The sequence below is a fragment of the Dicentrarchus labrax genome, unplaced genomic scaffold (assembly GCF_905237075.1).
Source record: "Dicentrarchus labrax unplaced genomic scaffold, dlabrax2021, whole genome shotgun sequence".
In the NCBI taxonomy this organism is placed as follows: domain Eukaryota; kingdom Metazoa; phylum Chordata; class Actinopteri; family Moronidae; genus Dicentrarchus; species Dicentrarchus labrax.
This window is the reverse complement of record NW_026136724.1, coordinates 19,418,648-19,435,339: the sequence shown is the minus strand read 5'-3', so window position 1 is coordinate 19,435,339 and position 16,692 is coordinate 19,418,648. Positions and strand designations below refer to the sequence as shown.

Genomic DNA, 16,692 nt, shown 5'->3' with positions numbered 1-16,692 from the left:
TTCTCTGTTTTTCCAGACATAATGGAGCGGTGGTGGGCGTGGCAGTTTGCCCTGGTCACCCTGGCAACCACTTACCTCACCCCCTCCCAGGGTAAAAACGTAGAGTTCCCCTCTGACACCCTCATCAACAACGTGGTGGTCCACCCCCGCACGGGCCGCCTGTACGTCGGCGCCGTCAACTCCCTCTACCAGCTGAGCCCTGACCTTGGGCTCGAGTCCCGCACCGAGACGGGCCCCAAGAGGGACAACCGACAGTGCACGCCGCCCGTCACCGACGCCTGCGAGGAGGCCGTGGACACCGACAACCACAACAAGCTGCTGCTGGTCCACGAGGCTAAGGACGTCCTGGTGGTTTGCGGCAGCGTCTTCAGGGGCATCTGCTCTCTGAGGAACCTGAGCAACGTGGAGCAGCTGCTGTACTTCAGCGACACCAAAGGAGAGAAGTCGTACGTGGCGAGCGCCGAGGAACGCGTCTCTGTGGTGGGAGTGATGTCATACTTCACCAAGGACACTGATAACTTCACCGTGTTCCTGGTGAGGAAAAAAACTCACACACACACACACTTATTACTTCCAGCAGCACTGAGGTAAATAAGAAAATAAATATAAATGATCACCTCCATCTGAGATATTGTGCGAGCAAATGCGATAAAATTGCAATTTGTAGAGAACGGAGCAATTAAATTGACATATTTGTCATACTTCTTCACACAGGATCAGTGAATTGATCTTCATGAGATCTGTCTGCTGCTCTCCCTTTCCTTCAAAGCATACATGTAGAAGCTTTTTATGGTGCCTCTAATCAAATCAGAGCATTTCTACCCAGAGTGTGGAGAGGGTTTACCTTCCTGTAGTTCTCTGTTTGGCAGAGGCAGAGGTAGGATAGAGGGCTGTGGGGACTGGGAAACCAGCAGGGGGTCCTTGAGGGACCCTCAGCAGTTTTTTAGCAAAAGGACCTGAAGTTTAAAAGGAGAAAATGTGTGCAAAAGTAAAATTAGCATTCACATTCTGTCCACACAAGTCCAATATTCATTTTTCTTCTAGCTGTTTTTGTCGCCACAAACTCCTTTGAAAAATTTGTGGCAATTCAGCTCAATGCTCCACATTCTTCACAGTCTAGTGGCTTGATCCATTGTTAACGTAGATAATATATAAGTGCAGCTCCTCAACTTGGACAAGGAATAATAAGCAAACAGTAAGATGGAAGTCTTTCTGGCATTTGAACACAAACTCCCTAGAAATAGTTGTGAGTTTCACTGAAAACCAAGACCTTTCAGTGCAAAGGCTGAATGATTAAATGTGTAAGCTGTGTGGCAGGGCAAGGACTGGGGACTATTGTTCTGGAGTTTTACTTGAGCCTTAATATTTCGGCTCTCAAGTCAAATCAAGTCTTCAGGGATTCAAGTTTGCAGTTTTTTCTGGCCTCATTTTGGGACTTAAAGGAACACTATGTAAGATGTATATCTTTGCTGACACAGTCGAACATCAAGCAAGTGCAACAACACAAGACGTAGCAAGCCAGTTGATATTAATGACTAGTCCAACAGCAAGAAGGCCAGCTCGCCGTCTGTCTGCAGCCTCTTATTTCAAAAAGCTCTCGCTAACGACAAAAAGCCAGTCCAAGATCAGCCATTAGCTATGTCCATAGAAGCAGCCGAGCCCAGTTACATTGCCCGCTGGCCCGGCTCCAGTTCTGGCACGATGCAGCCTCCGCTCCCCGTCAGCATCCCTCCAAAGCTCCTGTGCTACGAGTGTGAACACCAACACTCCCCCGGTGCTCTGAAGACCCAGTCGAGGACAGTACAGCTAAGCTAACAAGCTAACAGCAGCCACATTTCTCAGCACTCCATAAATCACAAAAACTTGAGGCGGAACAGAAGAAAACCATAAAATATGATCCAGTTTCACCAAAATCAGTGACATAGTTTGCGGTGTGTGACTTAGTGCCGTGAAGCATTACACACCTGTCCCGACCAGGTGCCAAAGTTACATGCAAGAAGGCGTACGGGGCACAAAGGCCTCATTCACTATATTGCACCTTATTTTTAGGTACAAACATTACATAATGGAGCTTTAAGTCTCTTGGATTTAACACATAAAGATAATAAAACAAGGACTTTTGGTTTGGAGAGCACTTTAGATACTAGAACTAGATATTCACTTGAACAAAAGTAGTTAAATATACTCTTAACTACTAGTCTGAATTATTTCCACTGCCTTGTTACATGAGTTTATCGTCTCTTCCTTCTCAGGTCGGTAAGGGGTACGGCAGCCATGACAGCACCAAGCTGATCTCCACCCGCATCCTCCAGGACTACGGCGACTGGGTGGTTTTCGACAGCATCATCGAGGCCTCGGCGGTCCAGGCCAACCCCTTCGTCCTGCGGTACCTCCACGACTTCCGCTTTGCCTTCAAAGACGACGGCTTTGTGTACTTTGTGTTCTCGCGGACGCTCGGCGTTCAGGACACCAAGAACTTCACCTTCATCTCCAGGATGTGCGAGGACGATCAGGGTTATTTCTCCTACACCGAGCTGCAGCTCAACTGTAGCGCTGAAAACAAGTACAACAAGGCTCAGGTAATGATAACACACTCCTCAGCCGCTGGATAGGCTGTCAGCATTTTATTAAAAGGGTAGCAGTGACTCGGAAAAACACATTTGGACATTTTACATTTGGATGAGTTTGTGTTAAATTGGAACCTTTTTTGAGAATGCCTGCATCCTGACCCCCTGAAAAACTTTATAAATTAGATTTACCATGCTCTTGAACTTGAAATAGCTTCAGTTTATGGGGTCTCCACTCTCACTGTACTGTTGTATCAGCTAAATTCGTATTTTTTTGTGTGAGCATCTAACATTCAGCATTTTTTTTTATCTCTTCCTCGTCTCCCAGGCTGCTTATGTAGCTACACCAGGCAACGTTTTGGCTCAGACTATGACCAAATCGGGCAAGTATGGACAAGTTTCAGCCTCGGACAAGGTGCTGTTTGTCACTTTCACTTCTGATGAAGACCCATCTACTTCGGCAATGTGTAGGTGTCATCTTGATGCGGGCAGATTTTCCTGATATTTTGTGTTGCCTGACGGTTGTTAGTTGGCAGAACATTTACCCTTTTGTTCAACACAAATCTGTTTAGAAGTCGGGAGGCTCAAAGTTCATTCTTGACCTTGAAACAGCAGCTGAGAAAACAAACTCACCACAAGGTTTACTTAGTAACGTTTCTGGAGCTTTGGATCATGAGCATTATTAACCTTAAACGGTTGCTTTTCAAGCCAACATGGTTGAGAAGTCTTTTGCAGGATTTAGTGGCATCCAGCGGTGAAGTTTCAGGTTCCAACTAACTGAACGCCGCTTGTGTCTGTATTTGAAGACCTGGGAATAAGAACAGGCTGTAAAGTGTGTAGGAGAAACTATGATGGCCACTAAAACACGTTAAAATCAGCCAGTGTTTGGTTTGTCCAGTAGAAACATGGTGGACTCCATGGAAGTTGTCTCTAAGGTAACATAATTCCAACATTCAGGTGATTCTACACTAATGAAAACATACCTATGAATATTACATTCAATTTCTGACAATAGATCCTCCTAAATGTTACACACTGGACATTTAAAGTGCTCAGAAAGATTTAACTTTAAACATCTACATTCGATATGATGCGAAATGACTCCAGAAGAGCTTCTTAATGGAAGCTTGTGGTGAGATCGTGCAAAAATTATTCCACGAAGCCAGAGAAAGCTGTCAATACAACCATTTCCACCTCACCAGGGTGATCAAAATACAGATTTTCTGCAATTTAGAGGACAATATAAATGGAAATTTTGGGGGGAAAAAGTATCACCATTTTCACTCTCACAAATTTCATGTTTTCCATTATCGACCATTTTTATTGGTCGCCAAATTTGTCAACACTACAATATAGGTGGTGCTACAGTAGTATGGTCTTAAATGGATAAGCCAGTGGTCATAAATGCTGTAAATAACTTTATTAATTTGTATGCAAAGTTTCACGACAACAACAGCATAACGTTTTCTTTTATGAAAATAATATTATAAATAATGAAGGTTTTACAGACTGCAATGTGTTCTCTAAATACTTTTTGTTTGTTTTTATGTTTGACATTTTATTGTTTACCAGAAAACATGACTCATGTGTTAAATAGAACAGAAGAAACTGTAGGAAAGAGGCACAGACGGTGTTTGTGCTCCTGTTTGTAGGTATGTACCCTGTGCGCTCTATTAATAAAAGGCTGATGGAGATAATAGAAGCCTGTTACAGCAAGAACGGCGTCATTAACCAGAGCACTGCTGTCTACTCGCCTTACTCGTCCAAGTCTGAAGAGCTGTGCAGCAGCAATAATCAGGTGAGAAAATCTGCCTGTGTGTGAGAGATAAAGAGAAACTGAAACAACAGAGAGAGAAATATTGACAATGAGCCAATAATTCTGCTTTAATATAAAATAAATAAATATAAATATGTTTTACTATTGATTTTCATTTCTGTTCTGCTCCATCAGAATAACATAGCCAAATACAAGTGTGGGGCCGAGTTTCTGCCCTCCCCACTGGCCAGCAAGGCCGAGTTCGCCTTAACAGCGGAGCCCTCATTGGTCCGTAAGGGTCACCTGACCGCTGTTGCTGTGGCTGTGGAAATGAGGCACGCTGTGGCGTTCCTGGGCACCGCCACTGGAGAGGTAAAGACTCCCCAGCTGACTTTGCTGTCACCTCCAGACAGGAGGTGCTGTCTAGATGTGTAAACAAACTAAATTGAAATAGTTTGTAATGATGCTGTTAAATTTCTGTTTACTGTAAAGACTGTAGTGAAGTCCTCTGAATCCCTGACTGCACCAAAACGTTTCCAAAAATAAAAAGACTCTATAACCCAAACATGACTACATTAAAGGTGTGCTTAACTGTGGAAAGGAACTGTGTACTTTGTAAGGACTGTGTAACTTAGTACTAATACTAATTATAGAGAAAATTTTCAAATATATGGTTGGAAATTGGAACATTCAGTTAGAAAAACAGGAGGAATAAAGTTTCTAATAGTACATTTATGAATATTTACTTGCAATATTTTAACTGTTCTTTCAAGGACATTTCTCAGGAAATAACAATTTATTTAATACCAAGCAACACTGTTTTCCAGAAAAATAATTCTGTGCCCTTTGATATAAAGAGCATCACACTAGCTGCTGAAATAACAACAGTATTTTGCATTTTTGCTAAATTACCATTTTAAGCATTAACACGTTTTAGAAAATAACCCTAAATTGAAGTACAAACTGTCTGAAACAGCTGTGAATGCGCTCTCTGTCCTGTGAAAGATGAACTTACCACCAACAGATCTCTCTCTTGTCTGTTCTGTGTCCTGTGCTGTAATGTCGTCGTGTATTTTGTACAGAAAAAGTGGCGTTTATTACGTTGGAGGCAGGGAAAACCAGGGTTGCAGGGTGAATTAAAATGCGTGCTAATGCAGTTTTTGTGTTCCTGTAGGTGCTGAAGGTGCATCTGTCGGCACACCCTGAGGTGTACGGGCGAGCGCCGGGCGAAGTCACGGGAGACAAGGTCAACAAGAACCTGCTGTTCGATTCCAGCCACCGACACCTGTACATCACCACAGAGAAAAAGGTCAAACTCTCTCAGGCTCGGCCGGATTGATTGTTCTTTTTCTTTCTCCTTCCATCCGTCTAACACCTCTGTGTCGCTACATAAAGAAGGTCAGGGACGCAGTCATGTGCTTACTTCTCTTCCATTTCATCCATCAGGTCGGGGGAACTTAATGAGTCTTTCATTTATGCCGTCTGTCTTATTTGATCATTTATTCATTCGTTTGACTAACACCAATACATCCGTCTACATTACCACACAGAAGTCAGCCATTGATTTATTCGCTCGTTCGCTTTCTCTCCGGCCCCCTTTTGTTTTCCTCGCTTGCGTTTTCTCTTCATCTGTCTTTTCTCTCCCTTTTGTCCTTTCATCTTTTCGGTCGCCATCCCTCTCTGCCGCCACACCGAAGTGAAATTGATGCTATTGATTCAGAAATGAATTAATTAGAATGCACTTCAAGAGGGCAATTCACTTTGATCAAGTCAAGTGACGATACTCGAGCTTGTTCCATCTGCTCATTTAAATTTATTAGACCGACCTCTTCTTGTCAGAGAGGAAAATGATTTCCACAGCTGGTCGGAAGAAAAAGTACCATCCAAAGACCTCCCTTTTTTACAAGAAAATATTACATGAGCAAAGAAAAATCTTTTAGTTGATATACATAAAGGGTTTATTTATGTTCCACAGGATCACACCAGTGGAAAAATAATACGGCAATCCATCTACATATAACACTTAAATCCATCACACGTCTTGGGTGTGACTCTGAACATGTGATTAATCACTGAAAACTATTGACAGCTGTGTGACGGTAAAGCAATACAAACACAAAATCAAAACACATGTCCTAAATGGATCCCAGACTGTTCCCTTTGTTATATTCTTCCTCCACACATTCTCCTTTATGAAACACAAACAGGAACAGGAACCATCATACAGGATGTTTTTTTATGTAGCCGCACTATTTAGGCCCCATTCAGTCAGGATTAACATTACAGAGGGAGGTGGGAAATGAAATATTCACTGTGCTCCTCCGTAATTTAACTCATCTGTAATTTAACTTAACCGGATGAGAGAGTCAATTAAGTCTCCGCAGGAGGGCAGCGCAGAGTTGAAGGGGGGAGGCTATGTGAGCCATAAAAGGCGAACTCCCCCGTTCAAAGTCATAACTCACTCAAATCTGAACACACCATGAAACACACATTGATATAATTCAGTTTAGTATCTCTGCTATCAATCGCGGTAAGTCAAAGAGATGCTTCAGAACTTTTTCTGAGAATCATCAAGTTTTAAAGTTCAGTATCAAAGTGATGCAGTGATAGTTGCCTGTACGTCCATTCAGCAAACTTTTAATGGTGCCAGTTTGCTAAAATGTAAACAAGTAAAGGCTTTTTTAAAAAAATGGGGTTTAAAAGAGAGTTTGCAGAAAATCAATAGGTAATGGCGCTGGTGCAATTATAACTGGGGTTTTGGTGAGGAATGACTCTGTTATGTGCTCACAGATCAGAGCAGGTAATGTCAACCCCCCCTACCTTTCCTAGAGAAATGAATCCAGTCTGAATGGGTCTATGGGAATAGCTGTACTGTGAGCTGGAGATCATCAGCGTTGCCTTTTTGCCCTCAAGCGTCTGCATGTTGTTCACAATAACAACTCCTTCACAATAAAACCCTGTCATGTGCATGCAGATCACCAAGGTTCCAGTCCAGGCCTGCCACCTGAAGACGGACTGCCACTCCTGCGTCTCGATGAAGGATCCGTATTGTGGCTGGTGTGTCCTGGAGGGAAGGTGAGTCACTCTTGAGTGTACAAAAGTCTCAACAAACATTAAGTGAGCTTCCATCCTCTTGTTTTTTTTTTTATGCACATTACACTTGGTTGAGGTGGAAAAGTTTATATATTGATAAAAGTGCAATGGAACAAACTACAAAAGTGCTGGTCTGAAATACTATCCTGTCTTCGATTTTGGGGCCTCCCCAAGTGGGGATATAACTAATATAGCCAGGAAAAAGGTTATATAACATTCTTACTTTTGCTGCTAGAAAAAAATGTATTATTACAGTGGTGACAGAGTGATATGGGCCCTTCTGTTAATGGTTGGTATAAAGTTATATTTGATCTGATTCCTTTGGAATACTTTACAAGTGTTCTGCATACCAAAGCAGATGACAGCCTTATTTGAATTATGTTGGATAATATTCAGATCTTTTACGAGGAGTCTACTGAACATAGACTATTTCCTGTAACTTATAATAAAACAAATTTGGGTTTTGTTGCTAATATTAGGAATAATAATAAGAAAATCCATTAAATATAGAAGTAGTGCAATGGAAGAAAAGAGAGACTTGAGCTTGACCTTGGAGGGAACAGAGACCTGGAGAATCCACAATGGAGGAAGCTATCGTAGCTCATTAGTTGTAGTTTAATTTACTCCTCTGTAGTTTGCAGGCACTAACACAACCGGAGCCAGTGGTATAAATGTGTCTTTTGAATAAACTGTTTGAAACTTATCCTGTTAGGCGCCAAGCTAAGTGACAACTATCAAGCAATCTAGGTTGGAGACCTTTTTTTCTACTCTTTAGTAACTTTATTTAATTAACTTATTTACAATCTCAGTAACAAAATGCTAGCAGGAAGTAAACAGCCCAGTAGGTCTTGCTGGTGTGTCAGCAGTTAGATTGCCAGCTATATAGTTCTCCAGCTAGCCCCACAAGTAGTCCCTAATCAATTTATTAGAAATCTCACCGCTTTACTTGCCAAGACACACCCTACGTAGCATTCAAGCTTTAGGATTAGTCAGGCGCCAAAGTCCAAGAGTAGCAATAAAGTAGTGGTGGCTGACTGGGTTAATGACTGGACTTGTACCTGGGGAAATGGGTTTGATTATCCTGCAAGACACTGTTTTAGACTCAGTTGAAGTGTTTTTTTTTTTAATTCTCTTCAGTTTTCAGTCTTAGTTTGGTATGCTTTAGGCCACTTGTTCCCAACCCAGGGCTCAGGACCCCCACTAGGGGTCACCAAAGCTTCACAGGGCGTTGTGAGGCCTTCTTAATTTTAAGGCGTACAACAAAACTTAAAAATTATAAATAGTAGGTCTATATCTCAGCACTTGGTTCACTTCTGTGTAGAAAAGTAAATTGTTAAGGAATTAGTTTGTTAGTAGAACAATGTCCAACCGTCAGGGACAAGAAAACACTGAATTAGTCAAAAAAAACTGATGAAAAATGTGACTTTAATGTGGTGATTTGCACTTACAATACCACTGATGTGAGACTGTTTGGCTACCACTCACCTCAACGAACTTTTTTTTATCAGGTTTTACATGATGTCCATCTGCTTGACTCACAGGTGCACCAGGAAGCAGGAGTGCAGCAGGTCGATGGAACAAAACACCTGGCTGTGGTCCCCCGATCAGCAGTGTGTTCAGATCCAGTCCTTCAACCCTCCCAACCTCAGCTGCAAGAAGACGCAGCAGGTAGGAAAGGAGAGAGCGGTACTCGAGGATGTGAATCAACATGCATATTTCTCCGAGTCTTTTCCCTCTGTGGTGGAGTCCCCCCCTCGAGCTAAGTTCAGTTCTTGCTGAGCTCTGCTTAATTTAAACCAGTCAAACCTCCTGAAACGCTTAACAGAGTTGGAGGGCTCTGTGTCTGTGTTGTCAGCGGGATTTCAAAACAGGTTCTTAACCTCTGGTGCGAAGACCTCTGGGGGCCCCCCTCAAGGGAATTACAAAGTGTTTTAATGCACAAGTGACATTATAATTCACAGTTTTTGGATGTGAGCCAGGTAGTATATTGCATAGAATTGTTTGTGGTGACAGTTCCTTTGAAAAACAACTCTGTAAGTTTTCATGCTGATTCAGCTCTGAAAGTGAAATGAATGCTTCCTTGCAAACGTTGTCACACCCAGAAACTGCTGATGACACCTTGTTTTTTGGTGAATCACATATGAGTAACAGCACCAACAGGGATAATATCATTTAGGTTCAGAACAACACTGTTAGTCATTATTGACTCTGTGACAAAGATTTCAATATTACGAAGGTCTACAGTGATTCTCTCCCTGATGAAAGCCAAATAATGTTAGAATTTTGTTCTCCTTTTATTAGCTGTTGCTAAGCCTGTGAAGCTTTCCATTCCCACATGGTACATATTTTAGTTTTACAGATTTAACACCATTTTATTGTGTAATTTTTGAAAAGTGCTTGAAAATGATGTCTCAAGCTGACTTTATAATGATTCCAGCTGTATAGAGGCCTTATATATAATAATATTCACTTGACGGCTACTTACATAATATTATGTTAAAAGAGTGAGACTAAAGCTAACACGCCCCAGGCAAACAACCTAAAGAGTTGATGAACACATGGAAATAAAACAATTTAATTCTAACGTAACACTGTTTGATGATTAACTATAACCTCATTTTAAACACAACCCGTACTTAGACAATGACAAAAACAGCAATACCACAACAAATTCTGTAATACAGGTACGTAAGTTAAAGTACAAAAGCATTAGCCTTAAAATATACTTAAAGTACCAAAAGTAAAAGTACTTATTATGCAGATTGGCCCATTTCAGAATAATATATAATACTGGATTATAACCACTGAGGAATTATTGTATTACATTGTTGAAGTAAAGGTGGTGCTAATTCTGATTACTTTATATACTGCTGGGTGGCTTAGTATACAATTATATACCTAATAATAATAATATATATTTTATTTGTTTATAATATTTTATATTAATAATCAGAATCTGTAAAGTAACTATTGAAGTAAAAAGTACAATATTTCCCTCTGAAATGTAGTGGAATAAATATATAAAGTAACATCAAATGGAGTTGCATGCTAACATTTTCAGCTTACATCACAGCAGACAAACACACTATTTAATGTATTTCTTACACTTTTTTGCGCTTGTGTTTTTGATTTTAAAGAAGATTTTGGAGAGGGTAAACCCCTAGTATCTCAGCCGTATGTTGAGCAAACTAATGTCTTTACACTATGAAATTCAAAATGAAAACGCTGTGGCGGCATTTTCCCTCTGAACACTAGAATACGAGGATCTGAATCTGACGGCTGAGCTCTCTGAATTAATGAGGTATTGATCAAAGAGCTGATTTGCCAGAAAAGACACGTCGTCCTTCAAGATGCACAACACCAGACTGTCGACTAACCTTCCCTCCCATCACGCCTTCCTAGAATAACTACTTGCTCTTCGACGTCGCTCAGGTTTAGTCTGACACACGCGGTCAGCTGTGCACATACTTATTCATTATGTAATTAAGCTTACTGCAGTTCAGCGCTCAGATGTTAACAGTCTGAGGGTTGATCAGAGGACCGAAATGTGTTCTGTATGTAGATTGTAACATTGGTGATGAGGGGGCGACAAAACGTATAAATTATGGGTGCGTGATAATCGCAATCAGGTCAGGTTATAACAAATAATATGCAAATAGAAGTAAGTTATAAATAAAAGAAGTTTCTTTTGAAGACTTTGTAAATTTTAGAGCTGATTTTAAACCACTAAATCCGTCACACTGGTCCTTTAATTACTCTTTTTTGATTATATAATGTTGCTCTATGACACATATGACATAATCTTAAAGATTGGGAAAAAAACTGTTGATTTTTTACCGAAAGCCACCATCTTTATCTATCCCTGATTTTTAAAAAACATCAAAGCCCCAATATGTACAGTATTAGCTACTGCAAATCATTTGTATAAGAGCATCCTTTTCATAAGACAGGGTTTCTGTGCGAGGCCTGCCTGCTTCTGTCTCATTAATGTTTTATTATCCAGAATTTTACCAACTCTAAACCTCACACTTCATTTATGATTTATGTACTTCTATAGTGTATATATAGTTATTAAGTCAAGTCTTTAGGGAGTCCGGTCTGTAGTCAAGTCTCTAAGCAGTCAAGTATTCAGGTTGTGACTTAAGAATCACTGCAACTCTGCTTATTCTCAAATTTTAATGGGATTTTAAATTGTCATGCATCGCATTGTGCTTCAGGAGACGCTCTAATAACGTTAGGAAGTCACAAATACAGTCAGAAATGGCACAGCTTTGCACACTGGCAGTCCCAAATATTTAAATTTGCACTTTATTACCTGTGAACCCTTTGAGATGATGATTGTTTCTGGTGGGAAGGAGTTTGCTGCAGCTTTGTCAGAACAAACAACTTTAAGTTTGACCTCTGCAAACACCAGAACTTCTTATGGGCCCAGATAGAAGAATCTGCTGCATGTTAATCAGGGAGTTTGGGACTGTCGTCTCTGTTGCAGCTCCCCTAGTTTGTGATTTTAATCTGATAAGGATTTGAGCTTAAAAGAAAAAAACGTTGCCTCATGCAGCTTTACATTCTTAAAAAGAGGAAAAAGTCTCGGGTGAATTCATTCAGGGGGCTTCTCCGTTACCCGAGATCAAAAAGTTTTAAAATTAAAACTTTAGCAGTGAAATTAAACTGGTTGAGGTCAGCGAGGAGTAATGAGGAACTGATGTTTGAACACCACAGTTGAATATCAATTATTTCTGAAGTCCACGCACACGTAGACACACATGGTTGCATGGTTGCAGCACACATGGGAAGATGTGTGTGCACAATTTATCGAGGGCAACCGGTTGTACTTATTATTTCTTCTCTCTCACTGATACACCTCTTTGTTGCTCATTCACACACACAAACACAGATACACCGTCCCTCCTTAACATAAAATACAAATCTAATATGCTATTAGCATGAATATGGAGGTAATGAAATACAGACCGACTTTTAGAGGTGAAATATTCACTGATTACTAATCTAGTGATGATATTGTGAATTTAGCAGCTGGAATGGAAATAGAGCTTTTATGTGTGGGATTTGCACTGATATGATTATGTAAAGGTATTCATAGGGCTGCCTTCTAAAACAAATAACTCTTATACTTTTTATAAAAGAATATTTAATAAGTAATAATATGTTTAATAAGAAAATAAGTTAAATAATTGAGCATATAGTGGAAAAAGTGAATTTAAATCAAAACTTTGGAGTCAAACTGATTACATCAAAACAGTGACAACAAACTCAATTTTCTGGGTTAAAAAAGATTCTTGATTAAGCCGGGGTTGGTGATTATCTTACGACTTTCTCTGGTTGGAAATCCAACTTCAACTGCGGCGTTCCAGTTGAAATTTCCAGAAATTCCGACTTCCCAGATCAAATGGAAAGCACCAATACGTTCGCTTGGGTAATGTTAGTTGACCAACAGCTCGCTAGCAATCCACTTAACCTTGGTAACAATAGCTATTAAGACTATTGAGTGTAAATACATATAGTTTTTACTTTAATTACCCTGTCACACTCCTCCTATCCTGCCAGTCACTCCCCAAACTCAGAAAAACACTCTTATTTCTCTGTCCAACACTAACTCGTTTCTTTATCTCACTGCAGCCAGTTGAGCTGTGAGGAGAAAAATAATTACTTATCTTTCACTCAACTCTTCCCTCGACATTTTTCTCCCGATTCCTCCTCCTCCTCCTCCTCCTCCTCCTCCTCCTCCCTCTGGTTCTCCCTCGTATCTCTGTTAACCCCACTCTCTCTCTTTCCCTAGGTTGATATCCATATACCCAGCCACCCCAGACTGAGGCCTTCCGATAGGCTGCAGTGTGTTTTCGGCTCTTTCATCAGTGACGCCGTGATGGCCTTTGGCAGCCAGGGGCTGATCACCTGTTCGCTGCCCGACCCCGTGGAAATCCCACCCACTCCCGACCAGCAAGGTAGGTGGACACGTGGAGGATTTACAGCTCTTCGTACATGGATTCATTTGTCATTTTAAAGTGGACTTTTTTTCCCTGAGTGGCGTCAAGCAGGCAGCTCTTTCAACCAGCAACAAGATTAGATTTTAAAATACTACTGTTGGTTTATAGAGACTGAAAAATTACACACAAAAAGGTTTTTTAAAACACCACATATCAGGTACAAACTTGACGTTTGCTCCAACTCTCAAGGCTCAAACCTTTTCTATTCACCACTAGTTTGTATTAAATTAAATTTGGTTGCACTCATTCATATCTCTCACTGCACTGTAATGCAATCAAATTTCTTTTTATTCTCCTGTTAAATCTGTTTTGCTTTTAATAATAGCCTCTATTTTCTTTTTGCTCTTTTAAAATTCTAATTATACGTCCTGTTATATTGCCTTGTGTTTCTTTTATATCTTGCCGTCGCGCATTTTTATGTCTTTTGTGAATCACTTTGAATTGTCTTGTTGTTGAAAGGTGCTATACAAATATATTTGCCATGCCTTCAGCAAGATTGGACATCCTGACCATAACAATTTACAAGGCTTTATTTATTTATTTATTTAAAAACGAAGAAGCATTTTTACTGCCATCAACTCTGATCTCTTGGAGCAGGAAACTGAATATCTTTAAATACATTTGAATATAAAATTTAGGTGTTAAAACTTATTCAATCCTTTCAGAAAATACTGGGTTGTTTTTTCTTAATATGCATAAAAAACAAAAAAGAAATACTTTCTTTCTTTCTTCCTGAGAGTAAAATGAGAGGATCAGTGCCACTGGGCGAGTCTGCATGCTAAATATGAAGCTACAACCTGGAGACACTTAGCTTAGCTTAGCATAAACACTGGAAACACATGGAAACAGCTAGCCTGCCTCTGTCTAAAAGTGACAAAACCTCTTATATAATGTGTTAAAAATGAGCTTTGGTGGTGCTGGTAGTTGGATTTTACAGAGCCTCACATAATTCACATATGTTGTATATGTCTCTCACTTTATCCTTGTATCTGTGTGTGTGTGTGTGTGTGTGTGTGTGTGTGTGTGTGTGTGTTCAGACTACGTGTCCGTCCCAGTCAAGATTCTCGTAAACAACCAAATCGAGGTGACGTCTGGAGAGTATCACTTCTACAACTGTGCTGCTACCGTCAGGAAGAACCAAAACACACCGTAAGATAGATCACACGCGCACACACACACACACACACAAACACACATTCACATCCTAACATCTGGGGTGTTTTCAGGTGTATAGCGTGTGTGACCAGCGAATGGGGCTGTCAGTGGAACGCTCGGGATCACAGCTGCAGCGACAGAGACGACGGTGTAGGTGGAGATCACATCGTTAAACCACAACAGGTAAGTGTGTGTGTGTGTGTGTGTGTGTGTGTGTGTGTGTGTGTGTGCACCCAGAAAACTGAGAGAGAGGATTTTAATGTGTGCACCAGGTAGATTAGCGTCAGAAGCTAATGGGGATCAAATAAAACAAACAACAAACAAATATCATGAGGTTTGAAATGTTCAACATAAAACTGACCACAAAATTACTGTTTTTTAAATTTTGTATAGGTATAGGTATAAGCCAGCTGTTACGCTTACTGCTTCTCACACTGACACGGTTGTACTGTTTGGACAATAAAATCTGTGACTTGTTGATGTTAATGAGTTATTTTACTTGATAACTTTTTTAATTTATTTTTATTTTGTTGGAAAAATGCATATTTTCTTGTCTAATACGTTTGCCATTCCTAAGATTTTGTGATTACTGTAAACCAAAGTCAGATTTTAAGCAAGTACTGGCTGCTTTTATCGGTGTAAACTGAATATATTTGAGTTTCAAGCTGTTTGGTGTGACAAAACAAGACTTTTCTAGACATCCCTTTGGGCTTTTAAAAAGCAATTAATCAAAAAATTCATCTAATCTATAATGAAAATAACAGTTAGTTGCAGCCCTAATTCAAAATGACTGAAAAACTGTTAACTCTCAAACCATATTTCATGTCAAATGACTTCCAATGGTAGTAAAATATATCTGTAGATGATGATTTGAAGGGTTGTACTGTACTATTATGTGCTTCTGTTTGTCTTTCTGTGCTACAGCGTGACAGTTGTCCTCAGTTTGAGTCTCCGGAGCCGCTGTTAATCCCCGTAGGCTTTGAAATCCCCATCAGCTTCCAGGGTAGAAACCTGGACATCTACACGGTGAGTTACACAGCCACTGATGAATATAACCGTCTCTGGGGGCTGTGTTTTATTTGGTGTAAATAATGTCCCTCTGCGTCTCCAGGGCCAGAGGTTTGCCATCGGGACGGAGCTGATGAAGCACACAGACAAGGAGGTCACGCAGGAGCAGGGGTCGAAGTTTAAATTCACAGGTTATGAGGTCAGTGTAAAGGACGCTAGACACCAACAGGAGTTATTGTAATATGTGGAGTGAGATGTGAACATAATCAGGTTTATTCCTGTTATTTATTGGGGCAACGAGACACTAAAGCAGCCAGTATCCTCAGTCAGACGTGCTTGTCGGAGGGTCGAACAGCTTCAGAAACCTCGTCTGCGTCCAACCAGTTCTGTAACTTTCACTTTCCACTTCACGCTGCGAGAGGTCAGCTGTGAGAGGAGTTGAGAGAGGGTTTCTACTTCTCTCTCAACTCTCAATTTCTGCTGCTTTTCACTCCGACAACCAACCGAGTACAATGCTGCGAATGTCCCCAAGGAGAGACTACCTGATTATCTCCTCCTTCCCTCTCTGCGACGGCCTCGGTGTTTCAACAACTGTAAACACTTCTGATTTCAGATGAAGTTGTCAAACAGGTCATATTACTTCCATATTGCTGGATAACCAATAAAACAAATGTTCCTTCGCACACGTGGAGTTTGATCAAAGCATCTCATTATAATCAGTTCAGCTTTGAAGTTCCCTAGACGTCTGTGTTGAATTGATTTAATACCACAATAAACAATATCCACAGTGAAGTGGACCATTGTACATAATATGCATTCAAATCAGTTTATTACGGTTTCCTTTGTTCTTTGTCAAAGCGCTTTATAACTACGTTAAGAGAAGGGCTATTAATACCAGAACAGTAAATAACCAAATTATCCGTCAGACACAACTAATCTGTTTCATGTTTTATAATTAAGTTGAATCATTTTTATTCTTGTTACTATACAAATAAATGCTAATTTAATTGTATTTAATGTTCAGCTATTAAAATAGTGTCTCTAAGGATGACAGGGTCGGTCTGTCAGTCAGTCACGTTGGTCCAAACTAGAATATCTCAACATAGAT

The 16,692-nt window shown here is 40.4% G+C and overlaps 1 protein-coding gene across 2 annotated transcripts in view; it reads left to right on the top strand.

Moving 5' to 3' along the window:
* Positions 1-16,692, top strand: part of LOC127358667 (plexin-B2) — a 180,719-nt gene that overhangs the window by 131,680 nt on the left and 32,347 nt on the right. For both annotated transcript variants that reach the window (XM_051391925.1, XM_051391924.1), the window contains 13 exons: positions 17-534; positions 2,253-2,579; positions 2,896-3,034; positions 4,220-4,365; positions 4,519-4,695; positions 5,498-5,632; positions 7,298-7,398; positions 8,958-9,084; positions 13,214-13,379; positions 14,459-14,570; positions 14,648-14,759; positions 15,501-15,602; positions 15,688-15,783. In XM_051391925.1, coding sequence (XP_051247885.1) covers positions 22-534; positions 2,253-2,579; positions 2,896-3,034; positions 4,220-4,365; positions 4,519-4,695; positions 5,498-5,632; positions 7,298-7,398; positions 8,958-9,084; positions 13,214-13,379; positions 14,459-14,570; positions 14,648-14,759; positions 15,501-15,602; positions 15,688-15,783 — 2,253 coding nt within the window. In that variant the 5' untranslated portion in view covers positions 17-21. The remainder of the gene's footprint in view (positions 1-16; positions 535-2,252; positions 2,580-2,895; positions 3,035-4,219; positions 4,366-4,518; positions 4,696-5,497; positions 5,633-7,297; positions 7,399-8,957; positions 9,085-13,213; positions 13,380-14,458; positions 14,571-14,647; positions 14,760-15,500; positions 15,603-15,687; positions 15,784-16,692) is intronic.